This window comes from Sipha flava, unplaced genomic scaffold (genome assembly GCF_003268045.1).
Source record: "Sipha flava isolate LNK unplaced genomic scaffold, YSA_version1 109_pilon_pilon, whole genome shotgun sequence".
NCBI classification, from domain to species: domain Eukaryota; kingdom Metazoa; phylum Arthropoda; class Insecta; order Hemiptera; family Aphididae; genus Sipha; species Sipha flava.
The window spans coordinates 2022686-2044202 of record NW_020271726.1 but is presented as its reverse complement, the minus strand read 5'-3'; the positions used below and the strand labels follow the sequence as shown (position 1 = coordinate 2044202).

The 21517-nt window shown below is 27.9% G+C and overlaps 2 protein-coding genes across 5 annotated transcripts; one reads left to right on the top strand and one right to left on the bottom strand.

The window, feature by feature from the left end:
* The first annotated feature begins 265 nt into the window (after window positions 1-265).
* Window positions 266-16983, top strand: LOC112687219 (beta-TrCP). 4 transcript variants are annotated; one of them, XR_003148944.1, is made up of 12 exons: window positions 266-1056; window positions 12207-12450; window positions 13236-13422; window positions 13496-13589; window positions 14581-14751; window positions 14816-15007; window positions 15075-15337; window positions 15401-15511; window positions 15683-15761; window positions 15839-16034; window positions 16098-16194; window positions 16895-16983. XR_003148944.1 is itself a non-coding variant. In XM_025559815.1 (11 exons), the coding sequence occupies exons 1-11, from the start codon at window positions 988-990 to the stop codon at window positions 16106-16108; spliced, it is 1614 nt and encodes a 537-aa protein (XP_025415600.1). In that variant the 5' UTR covers window positions 266-987; the 3' UTR covers window positions 16109-16449. The 4 variants fall into 4 exon arrangements, 3 of the variants coding, with proteins under 3 accessions (XP_025415600.1, XP_025415596.1, XP_025415608.1); XM_025559815.1 differs by lacking the exon at window positions 16895-16983 and having other exon boundaries at window positions 15842-16034; window positions 16098-16449; XM_025559811.1 differs by lacking the exon at window positions 16895-16983 and having other exon boundaries at window positions 16098-16449.
* LOC112687239 (ferrochelatase, mitochondrial) lies at window positions 16770-19628 on the bottom strand. The gene is made up of 9 exons (XM_025559837.1): window positions 19464-19628; window positions 19262-19406; window positions 19079-19181; window positions 18899-19017; window positions 18737-18838; window positions 18516-18681; window positions 17420-17576; window positions 17221-17336; window positions 16770-17079 (listed from the first exon to the last, which is right to left on the bottom strand). Exons 1-9 carry the CDS (start codon window positions 19504-19506, stop codon window positions 16879-16881), a joined length of 1152 nt encoding a protein of 383 aa, XP_025415622.1. The 5' UTR covers window positions 19507-19628; the 3' UTR covers window positions 16770-16878.
* Between the last annotated feature and the right edge of the window lie 1889 nt (window positions 19629-21517).

The window sequence follows — 21517 nt, the reverse complement described above, 5'->3', positions numbered from 1 at the left end:
CACTGATAGCAAATGGTGCATTCATTTCGCACCACAACGTGATCGTTATCACATAACGTGGACGTCGTCGTTTCGCGCGCGCAATCAACCGCCGTCTGTATTGCGTAGCGGTAGGTCGTTGGAAGCGGGAAAAGTGAGCCCACGTAAAAACGGCAAACACACACGTCGACCGTGATGCACGGCGGCCACGAACGCGCAGCTAAGAGATGTTTGGCGCGCGCGTCGTGGCCGCACTGATGCGATGACAACCCGTAGTCGTGCACCCAAACCCATTCGTGTCGCGAAAACTGTCCGAAAAAACTCTCTCCGTCTCGCTTGCGCGCGCGCTCCGCAGTGTGAAAAATGAAAATGATCTCGTCGTTGTGTTCGCGTTATTTTCACTGATATAGTTCACGTACGTGCAACGATACCAATAATAGTAATAATAATAATAATAATAATAGTAATAGTAATAATAATAACACCATACGAATCGATCCGGGAGCAGTGAATGATACACACAATAATATATAGTGTACAAGTATTTATACGCTACAACACACGTCATTCATAGTCACATAGTCAACGCATATACAATATATGCACGCACACACGCTCACGGTCGCGTTGATTTTTGTTTTCGTTGTTTTTTTTTTTTTTCTTGCCGCTGGTTTCTTTTTTTCTTTGTTTTTTTTAATTTGATTGTTCATCTCGCGCCGACGAAAACGCGGTCGTATCGTGGCTGCCTCGAGCCAGTGGGTGTTGTTGCTGTGAGCGCGCGCGCGTGTGGTGCACCGTGAAAATCGCGTACTCCGTGCGTCTCGTCGGTAACGCACCAGGGCAAGAGGCAACAACAATCACGTTTCCGTCGACTCGTCCACCAGCTAAACGACCGCCGCCACTAACGAACGTCTATCTCCTGACCACTTCAACAACGGACTCTTGGTGGTGCACTGATGTTGCCGCAGGCATGAGCGTTGCCTTGTGCTCAATGTGGCGCCCAATCAAATGGATAGAGACAATGTGACTGCTATGGAAACTGATAAAATAGTGGATGACGATATCGGTAATCCTCAGGTAAGATCTAGTCAATGCTAAGAGAACCTCCCTTTTGACTTACTGTACCCGCCATTCCTTTCGCTCTTTGCTTCATGCATAGGTCTTAGTACGTTAGTAGTAATTGCATAAATGCTTAACTGCAATTATGTCTACAACAATAATTGGACAATTTGTTGAAATCTAAGCTATCAGGATTTCTTGCTATACTAGATGAATACATACACAGTTGATGGAACTGTATGCAACATGAATATTTTGTAAGATAGTAATATAGTTAACTTAATTATTTTACTTATAGGCATTGATGATTATTATCTTAAAAATGCCATTAAGTTCTTTAGATTATTATATCTAAATATTGATTATTTTAACAATGTAGTTATTCTATCTACCAAAGTATATGCTATTAGATAAACCTAGGTGTAGAATTTAGTTACCTTTTAATTGTAAATATCAATTTCATGTACAATAAAATTAATTTAACTTATACTATAATATGCATTTAAATAATTACAAACAATAAGTAGGTGTTTTTATTTACAAACAATAATACACAGTAATCTAGTTTTAAATTTTATAATGCAGTTTTTTATTTTATTTATATATTATTATTATCTTACATTTATATACTTTCAACAATTTAATAATAAATTTTAGTATATTATTAAAAAAAAAAGTAAACATTAGTACAAGCAATGTTGTATGTGTAAACTTATCATCATGAGTCATAGCTTTAAAAATACACATTGTCTTATAGGAATTGTTCAATGTTTTCTTATGAAGGATAAGTTACTATAAAACTATTCATTGTTATAAAAGTAATAATAAAATAAAAGAAAACTACAAGATTGTAATCTACTTTAAGTCTCCTTATCTTATCTTGTCTCTGAATACCAATTCAAATGCCATATATGAAATCAAAATAACATAATACAGTGATATTGTACCTCAATTCAAATTATATTAGTTTATAAGTAGGTATAACATATGTAAATTTTTGTTATTTTGTAGTAATTATACTTTTATTTTAAGTAGTTGCTTACTGTTCAATTAATATCTTCTCTATCCTTTGAAAAATTCTTCATAACCATTTCATCTCTTACTGAATGAGACTTAGTTTTTATCTGAATATATTTTTTATATATTATTATTAAAATTAAGCATTTCATTTCATTTAAAATAAACATGGTACTTACCTATTTTTCAATTTACTTAAGTTGCAACTGTGGACTTAATCCTTATGAAGTCTTAGTTTTTAAGATCATTGTTAAAATTCTTAGAAAATAAAAATGTTTGTCCTGTACAAATTTAAATTCTAATGAAGTGCATAAAATAATGGAAAGTAATAATTTACAACATTGTTAAACTATGTTCAAAATAAAAATATTTGATTCTTTATAGTGAAATCTATTATATCAGTGGTTCTTAACGGGGGTAATTCTACCACCTTGGGGGCATTTCGGTCTCTCCGAGGGGCGATAATTTTCGACGGGGCGGTGAGCTTTATTAAACTTGGAGATTTAAAATAAATGAAAAATAAATCGTCGAGGAAATATTGTTTGATACAAGTTTAATCATTGATACCAAAGGGTCATCTATTTTTCAAACTGTAGAGAAATATTTTACCAAAAAAAATGTCCCCTTGACTAATATTATTACTTGCGCAATGGATGGCGCTTCTTCAATGAACGGTCATCATGTTGAGTTCATAGCCCACCTAAAAAAAGCTGTTCAAGGTATTAATTGTGTTCATTGTATTATACATTGACAACATTTAGCTGCAAAAAACTGTAGCCATATCTTGCACAAAACCCTTCAATTAGTCATAAAAGCTGTAAACAAAATTAAAACAAATTCACTCAATGATCGCATATTTCCAGAACTTTTTCATGATAATGATGAAGATTTTGAAAGATTACTTTTGTATATGGCAGTAAGGTAGCTTTCCAAAGGAAAATGTTTGTGTTGTTTTTTCACATTATTTTACTCTATCATTGAATTTCTCGATAAAATTGATCCTGTCTTAAAGAACAATTAGAAGCAAAAAAAAATTCAAATTGGGTAGATACCTCATAGATATTTTTGAATATAAAGGATTGAAGTCAATTTGAAGCTTCAAGGGAATAAAATGAACTTTATCAAGGCCAAAAGAATAATTTTCTTATTTATTTTTAAGTTTGATCTTTATAAAAAAAACATAAATCATCAAGAACTGAGGCAGTTTCCGAATCTCAAGTCATGTTCAAACGCAAATGATTTAATTCCAGAAAAAAAAAATTCTAATTATCACTGATCATATTTTGCAGCTCAAAAATGATATGAAATCAAGATTTCTAGACCTATTTGAGTTACAAATCTATAATTGGATTTAAGATCCTTTTTGTTTGAATCTATAGAAGATCTCGAACCTTATATATAAATGGAGTTAATCGATCTTAAACACTACTGTGAGACATAACTTATTTTTAAGCTGGTCGGTTACGAGCTAGCCTAGGTTAAGCTTAAAGACACTTATCCTCAACTATGGAAACAAGTTAAATTGTTGTTTCTTTCTTTCCCATCAACATATCTAGTTGAAAAAGGATTCAGCGTTGTTGTTCAGATTTTGACTAAACAAAGAAATCGGTTGGACATTTGTATAAAAGGTAATCTACGTTTAGCTTTGACCAATATCAAACCAGACATCGCCACATTAGCAACTACTCATCAGGCTCAGGGCAATCATTGATAGGCATAATTTTTATATGTGTTTTATAATTTTTTTTTTCATAGTTAAGTAAAATCTTTTTGTAAAGTAAAGTCAAATTGTTTTGTTAAGAGGACTAAAATATAACCATTACTATTTTCTCAAAATAAGAGTTTTTAATTAAATATACTGATGAATAAATATATATATACAGTAGGATCTCGATAATCCAAATGAAATCGGGGAAAGGGGTCGTTTGGATTACCGATTTGTTTAGATTATCCATGGCTTAATAAAATCATCAATTTTATTGTAATTTAAATTTTGAAATTTATTTTTATCTGTATTAATTATGTAAAAACTCGTAATTTATAAAGACAATGTGTACAAAAAATTATTATAGTTATTTATGTATGTATGTACAGGTAATATTTATTACATAATATGAACAATACATTATTATTTAAAATATACATTTACTATTATTATGATACACATACATATGTATTAATACAGCAATGCAATATTTCTCAAGCTTGTTCAGATTACCGGGTATTTTGGATTAGCCTGTGTTCTGATTATCAAAACGCTACTGTATATATATATATATATATATATATATATATATATATATATATATAGGAAGAAAATTTAATTTAAAAATTTAAATAAGAGGGTGTTAGCAGTAAGTTAATATGATAAAGGAGCTCTGAAGTGCTCTGAGTGGTTACTGAGTGCTCACTGTATTATATTATAATATAAACTTAAATAAAAATTTATTTTTCATTGATAATTCTTAAAAGTTTAAACCTTCTAGTTTGATTAAACCTGGTGGTACTAGTAATTATTATTATGATTATATTATAAAATTCTTTATAATTTCATAGAATATCAATTATTTGATAAAGAGTTGATTGAGGTATTTACAGATCAATAAAGACAAAAATAACATAAATATTTAAGGACCTACATAAATTATTGATGAAAATTTTTCATAAAAATGTATGTAGTAATAAATATCTGATTCAAAATTAGGTATCATATAAAATTTATGTGGCATCTTAATATCATATCATATTTATTGCTTATTTATTGTTTATATACTCGGTTATAAGTATATAAGTAAAAAAAATTATTAGTTATATTTTTTTTTTATTTAAAGTGTTTGCTTTTTTATTAAATTAATTTAAATTTATTACAATTGACATATATGTAATGTATAAAATTTGATTTCTAGAGAAATATTTAACTGCATATGTAATAATTATTTTTATTTTTGAGGAATGTATTCATTCATCTGTGTATGTATATATTTTTTGATTATAATAACTAAAATACCTACTAGATTTAAATGTATACACTATTCATTGAAATTATTTCTAGATATACTTAGGCCATTATTTAATTTTGTTCGTTACTATAATACTTAGGGTAATTTTTAATTAGTGACATTTTAAATTAATTAATTTAATTTAACCTGTGCCAAAGTATATTTTATTATACATAATTTTCTTATGTTTTAAATCCCATTTAAATCATACAATCTGCAATTTAAGTTTCTAATATTCTAATAAATGTACTTAACATTTTCTCAGTCCTACTTTCTTAAAAAAAAAAAATATAAAAAAAATATTAAAATATTAGTTTTATTATCATAAAGTGTGTTTTTTCTTTTTGTAGATAAGTGTAGAACATTTTTTATAATATATGTATTTTATTTTAACATATTTAAAACTTAGCTAGTGATTGTGTTATAATATTAAGAATATTAGTCTGCTTAAAAGTATCTTTATTGTATGATTTAGTATTTAAATTAAATAAAATACAGGTTTTTTTTTGCGTGTGAACAGTAAAAAATTTCCTTGTTGACCTACATTTTCACAATAATTAAATTTTTAAAACTTAGAATATTAAATGTATACATTTACTTAATTTGATGAAGTATAATATTAGTAAACCTATTGATATATTTTATGAAAATATAATTACAAATAATTTAAAATGTTATATAACCTACTAAATAATTAATAACGTTAGTCATCTCAAAAGTATTAATAAGAACAACACTTTAAATTAATATTCCAGTTTATTCTAGAAAAAAAATATATATTACTTGTGATTATTGAACTATATTATTTTATACCTAACAAAACAGTATATTCTATGCCTAATTTAAAAACTTGTTTTGTAGTTTTATTTAATAAAATATTTTTATGTATATGTATTATAAGACTATTAATTTGTTTGTTTATCACCTGCAACTAGTCACTAAGATAAAACTAAGGTATATTATATTTATTAAGTGCTGATAAATTCGGTGATGTCAAAGAATTTTAAAAATGTCTTATATTAGACTATATTAAGTCTAATGAGATCAACTTTTTCTTATTATTAGTTTTTCATTTCAAATTTAATAAAATTTTTATATTTATAAGTTTTTAATGTTGAAGGAATTAATGAAAAATTTAAAATTAAAAAATATTTAAATAACCTCCAAAACGTTTTACATTTTTTGTTATGAATAAATAATTAAATTGTATAAGTTCAAAATATTAATTTACTTCTACATTTTATTCAACTCAAATTTAAATGAAGTAAGGACGAGTATTAAAAGCTATCCATTATACATAGAATTAGTTTCTCTAATACCTGATTTGATAATTTATAGTTAATATTTTAATTATATTGTATTAATATTGGCATTAAGTATACCTAACTTTCAAAATTATTAACATACGATTAATAAAAATAAATACTAATTTAATCTTTTATTATTATTTTATCCATTGGCTATAGTAAAATTATTTCTATTCCGTTTTAAGAGGAAAATCCTTTTGTCTATATAATTTATCTATGCTAGTTTATTCTAACGACCGCTAGAGTACATTGACTTCTAATTATCCAAACTAAGACAATTCAGATGAATAGAATCTTCATTTTGCTATAGATTTATTCTCATGACAAAATAAATTTAAACTAATTGAAATATTTTATTTTTGTATATTAAAAGTTACTTACGAGGTTTTCCCCTTAATAATTCTTATTACTTATGGATTGTTAATAAATATAATAACTTTTAAAATCGATTTTATATGTAATGTTTGTTGAATTGTATTATATTAGGACATAATTGCTTTTTACATAATAAATTAATTGCCAATTTACAAAATAAATATCTATAAACCAGTGTAAATCCCATATATTAAATTGTAAAAATCTTAGAATCCCTAAAATATATTAAAAAACATCTGTTTTTTTATTAAACATACGTGATAAAATAAAAATATAATTGATTTTTATAATATTAATAACTATTAAAAAAAAATTATTTAAATTACTTGTATTTAAGCTATTGAAGCTTTTACAAGAGTTTTTAGTGTACAATTATTCTTTCGGCATCTAGCTATTAAAATTGAGTGTTTATAAAATCAAGTGTTTTACAGTTTCCATATATTTTCATTAGGTTTTATCATGTACCTATTTTTCCGGACTATCAAAAACTAATTTTAAATTTATATTTATAATATTTATCTTGATTCTATGTATTTTTTAATGCATTTTACGAAATTAAATGTAATAGCAGTTTATAATTTTCAGTTAACACCGCTGTTAATGATAATAATAAGTATACCTAATATTAAGAGTAACACTATAAAAGATATTATTTGAAAATACATTTTTTCTTGCTTTGAATCCTTATAACTGAACTGTTATTGTTTTAAACTTTCCAAAACTACTGCTATTGTATTATTTGACCGTGTGAAATGAAGATTATTAAAATATTTTATTTAATTACATAATAATGTTATATTTATAACAAAAATTTTTTTTTAAAAAATAATATAAATTCATATGTTTATTATAACCTAGTTCTAAAAAATGTCTAAAAATTATATTAAATAATTTCGATTATAACGACTAGAAAAAATAAAATCTTATTATTTTAAGTTATTTAATATTTATTTCTAAATCTTCTATATTTTGTACACCTTGATTAATTTCACAATGACACCTATTTTTATATTGATAAAACATTTTAATTATGTTTAGAGAAAGTATTTCGGTTACACAATAATTAGTAACTAGAAAATTTAATTCTGTCATTACGACTGAGGGATACATATCATTACTACTGCGATCGATTAATTTTATATAATTTATATTTTAAAAGGATTATACTCCAAAATCATTAATTTCAATTTATCTAAGTTTTGCGATATTGAAATTTGTAAACTAAATTGAATTATTATTATTATTATTGGTTTATATTTACACATTACGATATTACAAATAGACTAATAATCAAACAATGTTTGTATTGATTTAGATGGTCTTTTTTTTTATCAAATATACCATGTTTTAGCTTGCCAATTATAATTGTGAATGGTAGAATGGTTAAAATAAAAAACTTGTTAAAAAACTGTGAATAAATTATAAATAGCCGTCAGGCTCACGATGTTGGTAACTAGTCAGAGAAATAGACTAAACCTTCCATTATAATCTGCATAGTAAATTAATTCATGTCACTTAGATAAAAAATAATAAATTTTACTACAACATTTAACTCATTTAATCAATAATAAATCCCAAATAATAAAAAGTTTTGGAAAAATGTAACTCAACATTGGTTATATTGTTTTGTGTTTTAAATAATATTATTTTTACAGATTTTATTTACTTGCCTAAAATTAAAATATTTTCGTTACTTACGACAAATGTAAGAATTTAAAAAATTAAATCAATAAAACTCCAAAATCTTATTTTAATTTTACAATTTAAACTGCCTTAACAATTTAATTTTTATTTGTTTATAATTTAAGTATTTTATTGTTTAGATCTTTTGTCATTTTTTATTAATGATTAATATTGTCAAATTTAATTAAGATGGCTAACATTATAAACGAGTACAACGAGTATAACTCTGCTAAGTCAATTATGACTAGCTCTTTGCTAGTTATATAACATATGATTTTTTTAAAAAAAAATATAAATATAATTTGTGATGTTTACACGGTAAATAATTTATATAATATGATAATAAGTTACTTGAATTTTTTAAAAGAAAGAATATCATTCATTACACCTCAATAATACAATTTCTTTCAAACTACATTTTTATTTACAAAAATATTTTCTTAGAACATAATCTAATTTTATAAAAAAAAATTTTCTGCCTTTTTTTATACTTTTTAAATATTTCCTATTTTACATATTTACATAAAAGTTTCATTTTACTAATTTTTTAAATAATATACCTAATATTTTTCTTAAATCTTTAAATTTTAGTCGGAAAATACAAGTTTTCAGTTATGATAATAACTTGCTATCTATAAGGTAATGTATTCAACATATCAATAAATGTAATAAAATTCAGTTTTTACGATTGTATGTGTAATATTAAATTTGAATCTTAATTATATAGATCAAATATAAGTTATGTATTTATAGATCATACGTTTTGTTACAATTCTAAAACTTTTAAGTTAGATTGATATTTGATAAATCGAATACCGGAGAAAAAACTATTTGCCCAATTATATTCAAAGTTGATTTTATAATATGGGTAGACTTATTGATGACCAATTTTAGGCAATTAAACGCGTATAATAATCGAAATAAACAAGAACAGTTATGGAATAAAGTATCATTGCAGAACTGTGTGTGGAATTATTAGGATTAATAATTAAACAGTGTTTATGATTTACGAAATCGCGAATTGTTTCTAAAATCAGAAACCGTATATTCGAGTGTTTTTTATAGAATGAAAAAACTATAATAATATAGATAATTGACTCACGGAAACGACTAAACGGTTATTGACTCAACCGGAAATAAGTTATCGTAACACACATGTTCATGAATATTATATATATATATATGTTCACCAATAATCTACTCCAAGTGACGTCACTGATTATCATTAAAAAAGACGGATCTGCAGAATAAGAGTAATAATAGTAGTAGTAGTAGGAGCAAAATAGGAAACGCGTCGTATACTGTGTGCAATCGTCAGTCAAGAAGGTCAAAACGGAGTCAAGACGCATGACGTACACTACCGCAGTGTAGCTCGGTTTGATTTTTTGCTTAAAAAAGTAATGTGCGGTAGTGTCATCGTATCGAAGAAGAATTAAAAGAGGAACGTTTGAAATAAATGGGGAAAAAAAAACAAATACATTTAATATTAACCCGACAGGCAAGAATCATGTCGCCGCTGGAGCAGTGATAGCACGAGTATAGTAAGAGAAGGGAGCATACGGTGTATCGAGAATCCGTACCGCTGTTATTCACCAGACCAAAGCCACGGGGAAACTGGTCTGGTAACTACAACAATACCACATTTTATATTATTATTATTATCGTTGTGATCGTCATCGTCATTAATGTGCACGTATACAGGGTGAATCTTTCGACATGAATCAGAAAGATTGTTGTCTACGACTTATATCCTCATTATTGATGGACGACGTTTTTTCGCGAAGTACAAACGGCAGGAACTTAATAATATTTTTATATATTTTATACCATTAAATGGTCCGAAAATGTTGACCAACACACACTTATATGTAAAAACATTAGACCTAAAGATTTTATTTCGGTTGCACGAGTTCATAATATTATTTTCGAAATCCGAGCAGCAGGGGAGTAGAGTGTGAAGATCCCCCGTCATATTTGTATAATTCATCGTACATAATTACTCGTATTATTAACGTTAAAACAATCGTCCTGTATAATCATTATACTATCATGTCGAAGGGAGCATAAGTGCAGCTCTTCTCTCCGCGTGTCTACGGGTCCGTACCACCGACTCTACTTTGTGGCGGTGCCGGTCGGCCAGGTTATTTGCCTCGCACAAACGCACAAAGCGGGGCTAACCGGGCCCGATGCTCCTCAGCGCGTATCGTGTCGTCTACCGTTCCTCGCGGTCTGTGTCTAGTCGTACGATATCATCCAGTACTTTTAGTAGTAATAGTCGGTAGTAGAGACTAGTGTGTCGTACGCGAACCAAGCCGTTTTATTATTATCATTATATTATTATAACATTGTTGTTACGTCCGCGTGTGTGCTTTCGGTTAATAATTTCGCGTGTGTCTAAATGTCTAAATCTTTACGAGTATTATCGTTATTATTTTTATCATAGCTTCCCGTCAGTTTTCGATTTTATTTTAAACTTCCCTCTCTTTCTACGTGTTGTCTCGGCGGCATTTCAAAAAACCTTGGCAGTTATAGTTTGGTTTTTTGTGTCGTGCTATTGTCGCGCATGCGGACTTGTATTTTGTTTTTTTTTTTATCCGCCTCTTTTTATCAACCTATTGCATTGCATTATTAATGTATTGAAGTTTCATCCGACTTATTATCGATTACTCGTTTTCAGTGATTTCTTTTTGACATCGTGTTCTGTTTTATTATGGACAACGTGGTCTCATAATAACTAATTATGTCTATTACATGATGTCGATTATCCCATATTTACGTATCTGTAGTGAAAACACACCTGATCTAAATAATAATGAAACATTTATTCAAATGTCTGACACTTTTTAAATGACGTACGTGCTGGTGGTGTTTTTCGAATTTCGTTTTCATTAATATTAAACTTCTGTCAATCATTTCTATAATTTTTCGATAAAACATCTTCACGCGTAATCAATTATATTTAATACACTTTCTAAAACAACATTATATATATTTATTTTTCTTAGAAGAAAAAACTAGGAGAGGTCTGAACGAAAAGCGATTTATTTATACCTTATCGTTGTCAGCTGTATAGGAAAAGCGTGAAATTCTAAATTTCACATTGTGTAAGGTCGAACCATACGAACGCGCCATGACAGTGAGCTGTAGTTCTAGTCGGTTCTAAAGTAAAAGCGTTTCGAATTATACACTATATACCCCACACTCCGCAGAATATATTTTAAAATTATTACGGTACAGTAAACGATCATCGCGAGTTATTATATTTTAATTTTATGTTCATTTAAGTTCGTTTTAAAGTGAGGCATTTCATATGACAAAATGGTGTTAGTAGAACAAGTATGTAATAATTATTACAATTTTAAATAATAACATACACACAGAAAATATTTCAGTATGCATACAATTAAGAATTACCAAAAATTACAAGAAAAACTTAAATAGTTATTCAATTTTAATAATAAGTTCTTGTAACAAAAAATAGGTATATATATATAAATATATATATTAAGATTTTAAATTAATATATAATAAATTCTTAAAGTATAATATCTCACCAATTAATTTAGTGTACAATAACCATTTTTACTTAAAGTTATTGCATTTAAAATTATAAAATGTTATGTAATAAATCAATAACTTGTTAAATAAAGATTACACATTATTGTTTTTGTACTATTAACAATTTAAGAATTATAAACATTCTTTTTAATATTCAACCAGTTAACCATTTTCACTCATTGAAAAAAAAATAGTATTTATTCATTATGTGATGTTTTATTTTTTTCAGTATTCACCAATGACGATATTATACGATCCAACAATCCGAAAAGATTCTGCAACCAATGGTGTTGCATCTCCACAATTTGCCACTGAACAAGAGTTGTGTCTTATGTACTTTGATAAATGGAGCGAACAGCATCAAATCGACTTTGTCGAACACCTATTGTCTCGGATGTGTCACTACCAACATGGACACATCGACACATATTTAAAACCCATGTTACAGAGAGATTTCATATCACTCTTACCCAGTAAGTATTATAGTTTATATTTTACCAATCATTCATGAGGACAGTAAATAATAAATATTTAAATAAATATAAGCTTAGCCTGGAGTATTATTATATTTGTATAACACGACCGGTTTCAAATAAAAAATTCATCACGTTCATGAGTCGTGATTTTATTGATTTTGTATATAGAATACAAAACTACCTGACGATGAATTTTTAATTTGAAACTGGTCGTACTTTACAAAATTAATAATACTCTAGACCAGCGGTTCCCAAACATTTTTTTCCACGGTGCCATTTTTTAGCCCTAATTTAGCCACGGTGCCCTGCTGTGAATAACATTTAAGACAGAACAAATAAAAAAAAATACTTATTGATAACCAATTTTATTAAAATATTACTTATTTATAAGTCAATGCATTTTTAAATTTAAAAAATAAATAAATAAAAATTATTATTAGGTTAAAATGAGAATATCCAAATATATAATAGAAAATATTATATTATTTGCTATAAAGTTTAATTAAAACATTTAATTATTAAAACAATTTTATTCATTTTAAACTATTTGTTATGAATCGTCGACCGTGGTACCCTTAGAAAATAGTCGTGGTGCCCCTAGAGCACCATGGTGCACAGTTAGGGAACTGCTGCTCTAGACTAAGTTTTTAATTATTTATTTATATATGTTTAATCTATGTTTATTTATTTATATATTATATATATATAATTTTTAATTTTTTATTATTTTATTAGTAAATAATTGCTTTTTTTATTTATTTATTTATTTTTTTTTTTTTTAGAAAAAGGCCTAGATCATGTGGCCGAAAATATTTTATCCTATCTTGATGCTGAGTCTTTATATGCTGCAGAATTGGTGTGTAAAGAATGGTATAGGGTAATATCAGAAGGTATGTTATGGAAAAAGCTAATTGAACGTAAAGTACGTACCGATTCATTATGGCGAGGTCTTGCTGAACGAAGAGGGTGGTAAGTTGAATATAACTTTATTTATGTTATAATATTTTGAATCATAAATTTTACAAATTTCTTTACTTTTTAGGATTCAATACTTGTTCAAGCCAAAGCCAGGCGAACATCACCCAGACCATTTCTCCTATAGGGCTCTGTTTCCTAAAATAATACAAGATATAGAAGTATGTCATTTTTTTTTTTTAATTTAATTTACTTCTAAAATCCTAAATTTTAAATCTTATTTAATTATATTACTACTTAAAAAATTTTACAAATTCTTTTTAACTTAAATATTTGTGTTTAAATGAAAAGTCTTTAAGTAAATTTGCTTGGGTGTTAAAAATGTAATATTTATATTACATTGTTTGTACTTTTATTATTGACTTCATTATTATTTTTTGTAATGAATATTTCAAAACTAATTATAACTATAATTTTTAATTATTAAATAATTGGTCAAAAATATTTTTTTTATATAAAATATTCACATTTTTTTTTTATAAAATTGTTACTATACATCTTTGAATTATATTAGCAATGAAATATTTTAAAAATTCATCAATGTAATTCTAAGTGTTTAATATTATTATCATGTTTAGAATGTAATGTTTGCCAATTTTCTGTGTTTAAAATGATAAAATAATATAATGCATATAAATTACAATAAATCCCAAGATCTGTTTAGGATCTATATTAAAATATTAAGTTTTATTTTCTATGTACAAATAATTGTGCTATAACTTATATCAGGGGTGAGCAACTGGCGGCCCGCGGGCCTCATCCGGCCTGTGAGCCTTTTTTATCTGGCCCGTAATATTTTAAAGTTTATCCTCTATGCTCTAACTTATCAATATAATAATTGTTATCTAGTATTTAACATCGTTAAATGTCTAAATGTCATATGAATGTATAAGTATGACTTTCAACCATAGCTATTACCAAACTATTTAACTACATCAGTTTCTTCGTACCATTCGGATTATGCTATCGTGTGTGTTGAATTTATTATTTTCATATATATAAATGCTAATTAAAATTCATATTTTGAATGATCTTTTTTTTCTATGTTCTGGCCCGCTAGATTTAAATTTTCTAAAAATTGGCCCTTTAGTAACTTCTAGTTGCCCATCCCTGACTTATATTATAATATTTATTGTCATTATTATATTTCAGAGTATAGAATCAAATTGGCGAACTGGCCATTTTCTATTACAAAGGATAAATTGCCGTTCAGAAAACTCCAAAGGTGTATATTGTTTACAGTATGATGACAATAAAATTGTCTCAGGTTTACGTGATAATACCATAAAAATATGGGATAGAAATACATTAGAATGTGTTCAGGTAATCTATTATGAATTTTACTAATCAAAATAGTGGAATTAATAAAATACGTGTTTTTATGCAGGTATTAACTGGCCATACCGGGTCAGTTTTATGTTTACAATATGACGACAAAGTGATTGTGAGTGGTTCCAGTGATAGTACAGTTCGAGTATGGAATGTTGTTAACGGTGAAATGGTCAACACTCTAATACACCATTGTGAAGCAGTATTACATTTAAGGTTTAGCAACAATATGATGGTCACTTGTTCAAAAGTATGTTTTATATTGATAAGTTAAAATATAATTGAATTACTGTTTTAAATTGTATTCATTGTTTTAGGATCGATCAATTGCTGTATGGGATATGGTGTCACCTAGTGAAATGACTTTACGTCGTGTCTTAGTTGGACACCGAGCTGCAGTAAATGTGGTTGATTTTGATGACAAGTATATTGTATCAGCTTCCGGAGATCGTACTATTAAAGTATGGAACACATCAAGCTGTGAGTTTGTACGAACTCTTAATGGTCACAAACGTGGTATTGCCTGTCTTCAATATAGAGACCGATTAGTTGTTAGTGGAAGTTCTGATAACACCATTAGGTACTAGTTAAATACTTTTGCATGTGCGATTTACATGGTATAACATTTTATTTATTATTTTAGGTTATGGGACATAGAATATGGTGCATGTTTGAGAGTACTTGAAGGGCACGAAGAACTTGTACGGTGTATTAGGTTTGATAGTAAAAGAATTGTTAGTGGAGCATATGATGGGTAAGTTTTAAATGCACAATATATTATTGTATCATTAATATTAATTTTAAGTTTTTGTAAAATTTGTTGGACACATAATAATTTATCTTACCACCTTATTATATTTTTACAATTTAATTTTTTTAAATACCATTTTGTTTAACTTATTTTTTAACTTGATAATATTTCTAGGAAAATCAAAGTATGGAATTTAGTAGCAGCTTTAGATCCCAGAGCTCCAGCATCAACTCTATGTCTCCGTACACTTATGGTAAGTTTCACACAACGTTCTCTTTTATGATTTGTTGTTTTTTCGTGATTGAGAGAGGAGGAATTTTTATCCGGCAGGAGCACTCTGGACGAGTATTTCGACTCCAGTTTGATGAGTTTCAAATAGTCAGTTCTTCACATGATGATACAATACTAATTTGGGACTTCCTCAACTATAATGATACAAATAACTCTGCAGCGGGTCCATCAAATAGTGTTGGCATGCATGGTGCTACATCTCATGCTAACGACACTCTTCCTCCTTTACCACCAGGTATAACATTCAATTTTATCAATATTTGAATATCATAATATTAACTACTATTATTTTATTTAGGTTTTGAGTGATCCAATGGGCTAGTCATCCATAACTAACCAGATTATGTTCGTGTACAAATAATACAGAACTCATCTTAAAATATTGATGAAAGATGGTAAAATAATATATCACATCTTGTTCTCATTTTGATTATTTATACATACTCATTTATATGATAACAGTATATATATATGTATGTATGTATGTATAATATAATGAAAACTACAGAAACGCCCAAAATAACTGTGCCAATGTTCAGATGTTCTCTGTCACACCTATACATGGGTTATGTGATGTTTTTCATTTTAAATATGTACACTATATATTTATATACATCTTTCTTTCTCTCTCTTTTTTTTTTAGAAGCGCTTAAATGCTTAAGATATTTAATTAATTTTAAACTGAATGTCTGTGATTTTTCTTTATGAATTGTCAAAAAATTATACCAGACAAGTGCAATGACACTTCTATACTTTCCTTTTTCTCAATCATATTTATACATGTTTGTAGAATTATTGATTTTTATGGTTATGTAATAAAAATTTAAAAAAAACAGCATCCAACACTAATATTTGTATAGTCCCTATTTGAATAAGTTTTAAAAAAATTTCTTTGTATAAAAGTGATTTTGTATAATTTATATAATTATTATTATAAAATACAAATTATATTAGAAAAAAAGAATACTAATTTGTATGATTACATTTCTATTAACCGGTATAAATTTCCATTTTCCCTTAATAAAAAGTTCTTTTGAATGCATTGACAACACATAGTTTTGTGTCATAATCTAACTACATTATGTTGACCTGCAGACATTTGAATACCACTGTTTGGATTCATAACAACGCGAACTTACACAATGTGCACATCTTAAAAGAAATTTTGGACTAACAGGTTTGTTTTCACGAAGATGCTGTGATACTATATCGGCAATTGCATCAATAAACAAGGAATGATCATTAGGTGCAGCGGCCCTGTGGATTTTTTTGATACCAAGCTATAAAAGAAACATGTTAAGTTATAACAAAATAATATTAACTAATAATTAATCATGTATTTTAAATTTATTTTTTATTTTTTCATTTTTAGTTTTATTAAAACTGTTTATATACTGTATTCTAGAATTTAACTGTCTTACTTCTTCCCCGAGTTCTTTACAATATTCTATATCAAGTTCATGTAATGTTTCGATATGTTCGTTAACGAATGCAACTGGTACTAATATAAAATTTTTTTTCCCTTGTTTCACATAGCCTGTAAGAATCGACAAGCATTTTAATAAAAATATATTTAATGTAAAATATTTTATTTTCTGCAAACAAATATAAATTTAAAACCTTTTAATGCATCATCAGTGAATGGTCCCAACCAAGGTAATGGACCTACTTTAGACTGCCAAACAAGAGCATAAGGATAAGCATAACCTAGTTCTTCCATAACTGCATGAACCGTTGAACTCACTTCTGAAGGATATGCATCACCTCGGTTGACTGCCTAACAAAAGTAATTAATATAATTACTGATTATAAGTAAAAACAAAATTATTTCAAACTATTAAATTAATTAACTCATAATGTCCAGTTACACAATCAATAATAAATAAATTATAATAGATATACTCTATAAAATGATGGAACTTTTTGAGACATAACAGTCAATAACAACTAAACTATGTACATTTTTATTCAGGCTTCAATTTTAATTATTAAATTGACTGAAGTTATAGTCGTATATTAATTTTTAGTAATAAAACTTGAATATTTTAAGCATTGGGAAATTGGTTAATATTTTCTATTTTTATTATTCTATGGAACATAATAAAAGTCTAAATTGTGTTTACTGTTATTGGAAATAAAGAAAACTTGATATTAAAAAAAAATATAGTATATAAAAAGTTTGAATTGCTGACAAATGATGATGTATAATTTTATAATAATAAAATAATTATAGATAAGTCATAAGAATAGAAAATCCAGTGCAGTCAATTAAATAAAATCTCAATAATATTGTAATAGTAACTTTCAGTAAATTCTTGTATTTATTGTTAAAGTTTCATCTAAAATAAAGTAGAATCTCATGGAAAATGTATGGTATAATTTAATTTTCAAAAGTTGATATAAATAACCTATATCTAATATTTCATATTATTTAATGAGTACTGTTTGAATAATAACTAAAAAATAATTTTTAGTTCTCAAATTTATTATTTGGTAGTACAAATTTAACATTGAATACCAATTCCAACCTGATTCCTCAAGAGGTATGTCTAGACACCTTAGTTATGCACCACTGGTGTATGAACATGTATTAATACATAAAACAGGGTTACTCACTGAAATTAATAATTTTAAAATATGAAAACATTTCACTGTACTAAAAAAAAAAATCCTTTCTATATTTAACCTATATTAAATAAATAAAATATAATATTACCTTCAATGGTAAAGAATGTGCTGAAAACAGTATAACAACATCGTTTCTCTCACTTTCGGAAAATTTTTTTAATTCATCAGATATTCTTGAACCTATTGTTTTAATCAATAACGGATGTGTTGCCCATCGATCAATTATGCTCATTTTTAAATCTTCAGGAAATTTTCTGTAAAACCAAATATACTTTATTATATGATGTACAAAATCGAAGTTTTGCTTACTTTATGAGAAAATGTGAGTAAATTGCATTAAAACTTGACCCACTGGTAGCACAACTATACTGAGGATATTGAGAAAACAGTACAACTCTTTTAGCACCGTCTCTAAAAATTACATTGAAGCATTGCCATAAAAATATTGAACAAAATTTTCAACTAACTTACTTCTCAACTTGTTCCAAAGTAGTTTCAGTTAATGGATCAACATATCTAAATGCTACATAATGTTTATGTGGTGCAGTACTAGGAGATATTTTATCTAATTTTTCACACATCAATTTTCCCTAAAACCGTTGCATAAAAGTTACCATCCAAGATTTAATTTTTCAGTAAACAATATTTTACTTGAAGATTGGTCCATTTAAGTATTGGTGATCCACCTCCAATTTCAGCGTATTTCTTCTGTACATCAGATGTTCTTCTTCTAGCAATATATGGCCCCAAGGTACTAAAAACAGATGCATCATAAGTCTATGAATGTTGACTTTCATCAAATTAGATTAATTTATTAATTTAAAAAATGTTTACTTTTGAATTGGTAGTTGCATCATGTCTCGATCAGTCATTATGCGTTTTAAATAACCACCAACTTGATCAACATGTTGCGGTCCACCCATGTTCAACATAACTATGGCGGTTTTCACTTGAGAAGATATAAACCGACTGGTTAAATCTGAAACAAATAAAATATTGAGTTGATCAAAATCAGGAAAATTTAAATATACTCAACCTGAGGTGGTGGGTTTAATGAGTAATTTCATAAACGAAAACATATTTGCTTCCTTATAAATCTTAAGAAATATGGTTCTAAAATACTATTATCAGGTATTGTACAATAATTTATTTATTAAAATTAAATATTATTTCATATTTAAACGAAATGTATTCTACTTATGTCTTATCACAATTATTTATTATCAAAATACATTCACCGCTCAAGGCGTATATGACCATAGAAACAATCTGTGATATGACGTGACTATTTTACGTACGGCCATAGATAATAAATTAATGGATAAATCCAATGATTAAAGTTTTTTTTTTTTTTTTTATTAACGTTTATTGAATATTTACAATCTATACTAAATGTACCATGAGTAAATTTGAGGGAGGGATGACAGTGATGGGTCATTGAGAAGGGAGGCTTACAGTTGAGCTACCTTTACTTGAGTAATAAATTTATGTATAATTTTTGAGAAGGTCTCTGGACCAATTTCGATTTAGGCGCCAAGCAGGGTTACCAGGAAGAAATTTTGTCTGCAGTTGAGCTATGAGTTGGTTTGAGTGGCCTTACATTTTGAAGTGGAGTCTTTGGAAGTAAGTGGCTGTTGTCTGGTTGATGGATGGGACTTTGAGGTCTTCATGTTGGATTAGAGGAGAGGTCTGATAATGTGTAGATGATAGTTGTTTCCTTTTAGTTTTGAGATGGGGACCCCAGGTGAGTCTTCTATCGAGTAACAGGCCTAGGTATTTAGCTTCCCTTGAGTGAGGAATTATAGAGTTGTTAAAAAAAACTTCGGGGCAGTCCTTTGGTCTGAGGGTGAAGGTGATATGAGTTGATTTATGTTCGTTTACTTTAATTTTCCATGTGTTGCACCATTTTGATAGCATTTTGAGGCGATTTTAGAGAAGGCGAGTGCAGATGAGTGGATCGGGTTCTGAGGCTAAAATGGCAGTGTCGTCGGCGTATGTGCCCATCAGGATGTTTTCGGTGGTAGGAATGTCCGCTGTAAATATTATGTACAAAAAGGGGCAGTGTCACTCCCTTGCAGAACGCCAACAAGTATGTCGTGAGAGCCAGAGAAAGTAGAATGTATTTTGACACCGAAGGACCTGTTTTCGATATAGGACTTGAGTAGGAGATAGTATGGCGCGGGAAAGATTTTTTTCAATTTGAACAGTAGGCCAGTGTGCCAAACCGAGTCGAATGCTTGGGCTATGTCAAGGAATACTGCGGAACAATATTTCTTTGTTTCGAGGGAGGTTGCAATTAAATCAACAACTCGATGGAATTGGTGAAAAGTGGCGTGTTTTGGGTGAAACCCACATTAGAATTCAGGTAATGCATTTTTTTCATTTGTAATTGATACTAGTCTCTTGGGGAGTAATTTTTCCAGGATTTTTCCGAACACTGGTAACAGATTAATTGGCCTGTACGAATCCGTTTTGTCTGGAGGCTTGCTGGGTTTAAGGATTGGAATAATAACTGCTGACTTCTAAGTGGAGGGAAAGTATGATAGACGATGATATTGATATATGATATTGTATACCTGTATATGCGTGAGATGAATGATGGTTTTAGCCGGGATATTTTTTAGCATTTTATTACATTTTATTACTGATTTGATTGTGGCCAGGAGATTTGTTGGTCTTGAGTGTTTTGATAATTAAGAGATCAATGCACGTCGCATTGAAGTGTGGCGTGCGCTGAATGTGAATGTAAGTGCCCAATCGGAGACCATGATATAATTCTGTATTTCTATATGAATCAATATAATGACAATACCCTCGCTCAAAGTATTTTAAAAATAGACATATAAGTATACAGTAATCACTGTCTAGATATGATAAGAACAACTTGACATTGTAGTATAGTACCGGTATTTAGCTATAAATAGCAATTATTTCCTAATCGATTGTTTAAATTTAGGTACAAGTTACATTACTTAGATTATAATTAAAACTCGATGCATTTGGTTTTATTTGCGTCATATTTAAGCAATATTAAAAATTTGGTAAAAATTAAAAGCAATCATATAATAATGAGCCCCTCTCAATACTTAA

What these genes read in the sequence shown, in the direction of transcription:
- LOC112687219 (XM_025559811.1), top strand. Translation starts at nt 988, where the DNA reads ATGGATAGAGACAATGTGACTGCTATGGAAACTGATAAAATAGTGGAT. An exon ending in TGATGGTCACTTGTTCAAAA is followed by an intron (nt 15,008 to 15,074) that starts GTATGTTTTATA and finishes TCATTGTTTTAG; the next exon opens with GATCGATCAATTGCTGTATG. An exon ending in GTTAGTGGAGCATATGATGG is followed by an intron (nt 15,512 to 15,682) that starts GTAAGTTTTAAA and finishes TAATATTTCTAG; the next exon opens with GAAAATCAAAGTATGGAATT.
- LOC112687239 (XM_025559837.1), bottom strand. Translation starts at nt 19,506, where the DNA reads ATGTTTTCGTTTATGAAATTACTCATTAAACCCACCACCTCAG. An exon ending in ATGCAACTACCAATTCAAAA is followed by an intron (nt 19,182 to 19,261) that starts GTAAACATTTTT and finishes ATCTGTTTTTAG; the next exon opens with TACCTTGGGGCCATATATTG. An exon ending in CACTGATGATGCATTAAAAG is followed by an intron (nt 17,337 to 17,419) that starts GTTTTAAATTTA and finishes CGATTCTTACAG; the next exon opens with GCTATGTGAAACAAGGGAAA.